Source organism: Nanorana parkeri, unplaced genomic scaffold, assembly GCF_000935625.1.
Source record: "Nanorana parkeri isolate BGI_ZX_2015 unplaced genomic scaffold, ASM93562v1 scaffold3355, whole genome shotgun sequence".
NCBI lineage: Eukaryota > Metazoa > Chordata > Amphibia > Anura > Dicroglossidae > Nanorana > Nanorana parkeri.
In genome coordinates this window covers 37,700-43,760 of record NW_017309623.1, presented here as the reverse complement: position 1 = coordinate 43,760, position 6,061 = coordinate 37,700, and the positions used below count along the sequence as shown (strand labels likewise).

At 49.1% G+C, this 6,061-nt stretch overlaps 1 protein-coding gene across 1 annotated transcript in view; it reads right to left on the bottom strand.

The window, feature by feature from the left end:
* Positions 1 to 3,771, bottom strand: part of CHTOP (chromatin target of PRMT1) — a 14,547-nt gene extending 10,776 nt beyond the window's left edge. The window contains 3 exon segments of the mRNA XM_018574910.1: positions 4 to 126; positions 2,881 to 2,962; positions 3,628 to 3,771. Coding sequence (XP_018430412.1) covers positions 4 to 126; positions 2,881 to 2,945 — 188 coding nt within the window. The 5' untranslated portion in view covers positions 2,946 to 2,962; positions 3,628 to 3,771.
* Positions 3,772 to 6,061: the final 2,290 nt, after the last annotated feature.

Sequence of the window (6,061 nt, the reverse complement as noted above, 5' to 3'; positions counted from 1 at the left end):
GACGGCCTGCTCTCCATCTGCTGCGCCAGTCTTCTGTTCCTGGCGCTGGCCAGGTGGTGCTGCTGCTGCATGGTGGCGCGGATGTTGACCGGCATCATCTGTTTGTTCTTCAGCATGTTAGTAAAGCTTCAAGGTCGAACAAAATGGGGGGAGGGTTTAGATAAGATTTCAACAGACAGTATGCCGTATCTCAAGGCCCCCCCACACTGGAGATGCCATGAATTTTCTCCATTATAGGCGGCACTCAGGCCGGCGTAATATCTAGCCATTGCAATTTCCACATAATGCACAGCAAATAACGAGACCTAGAAGATAGGCTGGGCAGCACAGTGAAGCAGAGGAGTCTGGGAAATAGGAGACGGAAGGGTTCGATGAGACACAGCAGAGGACAAGACATGACGAACAGAAAAGAAAACAGACAACTATCAGAGGAACTCAAGAATGACGAATAGACAGGAGCAGAGCACGTGATAGATGAATATTGAAGGCCAAGACTTGGAAGTTGGTCATCACTAGACACACACCGTAAAGGAACATCGTTTTAGGACAATTGTAGGGCCGATTTAGGGGTGCATAAAGGTGGTGCCATCAGTAAGAACCATCAGAACTTCTACCATACTTGTGTAATTATAAATAATACTGCTGCAAAAATCAGGTCTTGAGGTAAAAGGTACAATTTTGGCCAGAACATGGTAGGGAGAAAACAGTAGATCCACAGAGTTCAAACTCCATATTAGTAGTCATGGCTTTGGAATGGGACGGCCAACAACCTCATATAGAGGTGATGATCAGGGGTACACAGACTTTTGGCCATATAGTTCAGATCACATAGCTTTGACTGTTCAGCGTAAAGGTGTGATGATTAGAGGTACACCAATATTTGGCCATATAGTGTGAATTACACAGGTGTAATGGTCAGTGGATCAAAAACTTTTGACAATATGGTGTAGATCTTTCACATGGGGTACAACTCTGTATTAGTGGTCATGGCTTTGGAATGGGAGGGCCAACTCTATATGGTCATGGCTTTGGAATGGGAGGGCCAACTCTATATGGTCATGGCTTTGGAATGGGACGGCCAACTCCATACTAATGGTCATGGCTTTGGAATGGGACGGCCAACTCTATATGGTCATGGCTTTGGAATGGGAGGGCCAACTCCATACTAGTGGTCATGGCTTTGGAATGGGAGGGACAACTCTATATGGTCATGGCTTTGGAATGGGAGGGCCAACTCCATATTAGTGGTCATGGCTTTGGAATGGGACGGCCAACAAGCTCATGTAGAGTTGATGATCAGGGGTACACAGACTTTTGGCCATATAGTGCAGATCATATAGCTTTGATTGTTCAGATGTCTATGACTTTTGGCCATATGGTGTAGATCATAAAAGGTGCAATGGTAAAAGGTACACCGATATTTGGCCATACAGTGTAGATCACACATGTATAATGATCAGTGAATCAAAGACTTTTGACCATATGGTGTAGATCCTTCACAGTGGGTGCAACCCTATATTAGTGGTCATAGCTTTGGAATGGGGATGGCCAACCCCACATTAGTGGTCATGGCTTTGGAATGGGACGGCCAACCCCACATTAGTGGTCATGGCTTTGGAATGGGAAGGCCAACTGCATATTAGTGGTCATGGCTTTGGAATGGGATGGCCAACAACCTCATAGAGATGGTCAGGGGTACACAGACTTTTGACCATATAGCTTTGATTGTTCAGGTCAAGGACTTTTGACCATATGGTGTAGATCATAAAGGTGTGATGATTAGAGGTACACCGATATTTGGCCATATAGTGTGGATCACACAGGTGTAATGGTCAGTGGATCAAAGACTTTTGGCCACATGTTGTAGATCATGTAGATGTAAAAGGTCAGGGGCACGTGGACTTTTGGCCATATAGGGTAGATCATATAGGTGGTGATGGTCAAGGGGATGATCATATAGGTGAGATGGTCAGAGGAAGACAGACTTTTGGCCATATGTGGTAGATCATATAGGTGGTGATGGTCAGGAGGATGATCACATAGGTGGTATAGTTAGAGGTAAACAGACTTTTGACCATACGGTGTAGATCATATAGGTACGATCGTCAGAAGTACACAGATTTTTGGCCATTTCATGTGCATTAGGGAGTTGGGGAATCGGTCTGACCTCCTTTGTGTAGTAGGAAGGACTTTTCTAGTGAAAGGAAATTAATCGGGAGTTACTCGGTGGGGTTTTTTTTTTCACCTTCTCTGAACCAATCCTACAGAGGAAGGCTAAATGTTACGGACTGGGCTCCTCGTCAGCCTTGCTTGCTCCAAAGCATACATGATGGGATCACTTGACCAATGAAATGAAGAGACGGCAATGAAGGATGACAAGCCAGCAGGAAGAGACCATTGCGGTGAGATGGCGAGTGATAGAGGAAAGCGGTAGAGGGTAGGAGCAGACAAAGCAACACAATTGCCTCTTACAAGACCCCAGAGTGTGGTCAGAGGGTCTCCGGGCAGGGAGGGTGACCCACCATCATGCCTCTTACAGTACCGGCCACACTGGGAATGCGCTGGTCTTGGACACGCCAGTGGATTTTCAGGCAGCACAGGTAACATGCTACCGGGCTGCAGCCAGAACTGGAACCCATGTAAAAACACGTGGAGTATATGAAGGAAGTGCACGAGGGCGGCTAGAGGCCCTTCCACTGTGTGATGACCCAATACAGACATTACTCCTCACACATTGTGTACCATCACTGCCACGTGTCTGTGCCCGCTCTCGGCTAGGGAGGAGCTGGGCAGGTGGCACCCTCGGAAGGGGCTCACATTGGGTACTTTGCTCTACATTTTGGTATGTTACACAGTGCAGATGGTGTTGGGCTTCCTCACCGCTCGTTCAAGGACAGCTTGGTGGTGCTCTTTAGCACAACTTTAGATGTTGCTGGAGTGGCCATCGCGCCTTCTGGATCGCCTGTAACACAAAAGTTAACTGCTTAGTACAGAAATGTCCCCCCAGAATGAAACCCGTGACCCCCCCCTCTAATGTATCACACTGCCCATTGTGCTGCAAACCTTTCCGTGTCTGCCCCTGCAGCAGCCTACCTCCCTAGTTCTGGAGTAAAGTCCTAGGCCACCCCTTCTAAGTTACCCCAATATCTCACCCTCTGTAGTTTGCATCAGGATTACCCTGCTGTCACCAAAACCCCTTCTGCGCTCTACAGCCAACCAAAAGGTGCAGCCCCATCTCCTCCAACATATCCCAACACCCCCTCTAATGTAGCCCTCTGGTACCCTATACCCCTACCCCCTCCATCTTTCATGTATCCCTAATTGACCACTCCCAACTCCCCTTCATCTTCCAAGTACCTTTTTTAACCACTCTCATGTACCCCTCCACCATCTATGAGCTCCTTCACTCCCTATGTACCCTCCATCTTCCTCATTACCTACTCCTCCTAATGTACCCCAGCATGCTTTTCCAATTTACTCCACCATATTTTCCCCTAACACCCCTCCCTCATGTCTCTTTCTCTACAGCCTCCAACACCCCATCTGTGTTGAGCCACCGCCTATCAGATTATACTGCCCTCATCCTCAAATGTCCCTCCACCGCACACATGCCCCCCTCTCACTTACTGAGCGCCCCTGTGTTTAGCACGGCGGGTGTTCCGGGTGTTGTTTCGGCCAGACAACCCTCTGAGGCCACAGCTACAAAATGGAGTCAGCAAACCGAGCACTTCTCTGTGAAATGGAGGCGTCTTCCCCACACGTCTGCCCGTGACGTCATCACGCAGTAGCAGCTGTTCGTCGTGTAGTGGAGACGGAGGCGCCATCTTGTGGCTGGAACACTGCTTCCCAGACTCTGCACGGTCCGTTACACACGGAAGCTGTCTTGTGGCTGACAGCTATTCTTTTCAATAGTGAAGAGTCTTTTAGAAGGCCATCTTGTGGCTGGCAGCTGTTCCTTCCAATGGAGAGAGGTGAGAGGTCTTTTAGAAGGCCATCTTGCGGTTGGCAGCTGTATTTTTTAATAAGGGGGGCTATTAGGAGGCCATCTTGTGGCTGGCAGCTGTTTGCGTTAGGAGACTTTTAGGAGGCCATGTTGTGGCTGGCAGCTGTTTCTTCTAACAGAGAGGGGTCTTTTAGGTAGCCATCTTGTTGGCAATAAACATTCATGACAACCAGGGCAGCCATTTTCATATGGAAAGTATTATTGGCAGTCATGTTTGTATGGGGTGCTTGGGGTTTCTAGAACAATGACACCCTGACACTTTGGGGTCCAAGAACAATGACACCCTGACACTTAGGGGTCCCAGAACAATGACACGCTGATACTTGGGGGTCCCTGAACAATGACACAATGTCACTAGGGGGTCCCAGAACAATGACACACTGACACTTGGGAGTTCAGAACAATGACACACTAATACTTGGGGGTCCAGAACAATGACACACAGACACTTGGGGGTCCCAGAACAATGACACACTGACACTTGGGAGTCCAGAACAATGACACACTGACACTTGGGAGTCCAGAACAATGACACACTGACACTTGGGAGTCCAGAACAATGACACACTGACACTTGGGGGTCCCAGAACAATGACACAATGACACTAGGGGGTCCAGAACATTGACACACTGACACTTGGGGGTCTCAGAACAATGACACACTGACACTTGGGGGTCCTTTTTGGGGGCCCAAAACAATGATACACTGACACTTAGGAGGGGGGGGGGGACTTTTTTGTGTATGTATTTGTTCCTGTATCAGCCTATTTCACTTATAATTTGTCTTTTTATTTATGACAGTAATTTCTATGTATAATTGTAATTGAATGTAATCTACTGCGACATCATAGGTTTTCATGCCATCCTTCACCTTAGCTTCCTCCCTACCAGTGGTTCCTGCCCCCAATAGTTTACTTTATACAAAGAGAATATTGGTATTGAATTCTAGTCATTCATACCAGGGGCGGAACTACCGCCATAGCGAACCCATGCCCTATGGCGCTATGGGGCCCGCAGCAGAGGGGGGGCCCGATGAGAATCAGGCTTACAATCCTCCCGGGAGTCCTGGCCGTGTCCCGACACACGCGCACAGCCGCACACAGCAGGAGCGGACTGGAGGGATGAGGCGCGGAGTGGGCGGGGCTTGCGCGGAGAGAAGAATGTGCTGTGGCTCGAGCGCGGCTGCGAAGGGACTGACATCAGGACATCGAGGAGGCTCTGGACAGGAGGTAGGGAGTGGGAGACATCTGGCCCTTGGTGTTATAGTTTTGCAGCTAACTGTGCAGTTCAGGGGCGTAGATAAGGGGGGGGATAGGGGGGTAAACCCCCCCAGGGTGTCCTGGCAGTGACTTAGCACGGGGGGGCACATGCCACCGGGCGCCGGTCTCACACTGTGAGGCATATACAGATCATCCACTAAAGGGATGTCCTGTTTGATAAAACATCGGTGACGGCTGCAGCAGAGCACAATGTTTTCACTGACGCCGATGTTTTATCAAAAAGGACATCCGCGGCATCCCTTCAGATGTGCATGAGGCATTTCCAGTGACCAGGATCAGAAGGCTGCACAGAGACAGAGCGGGTGATCAGGTAGCAGGGGCTGGGGGGGGGGGAGATGTATTCTCTGTGAGTGTGCTTGTTTTTAGTCCTAAGTCCAGTGTGTTGCAAAGTCCAGTGTGTTCCTATGTCCAGAGTTCAGTGAATTACTAAGTCCTGAGTCCAGTGTGTTCCTATGTCCGAAGTCTAGTAGTACGTTCCTCTTTCCTGAGTACTGCGCGTTCCTGAGTCCAGTCGTTCCTATGTCCCAAGTCTAGTGCGTTCCTCTTTCCTGAGTCCAGTGCGTTCCTGAGTCCAGTGCGTTACTATGTCCCAAGTCTAGTGCGTTCCTCTTTCCCGAGTCCAGTGCGTTTCTGAGTCCAGTGTGTTCCTATGTCCCAAGTCTAGTGCGTGCCTCTTTCCTGAGTCCAGTGCGTTCCTGAGTCCAGTGGTTTCCTGAGTTCAGTGCGTTCCTCTGTCTGGAGTCCAGTGCGTTCCTAATATATATATCTATATATAGAT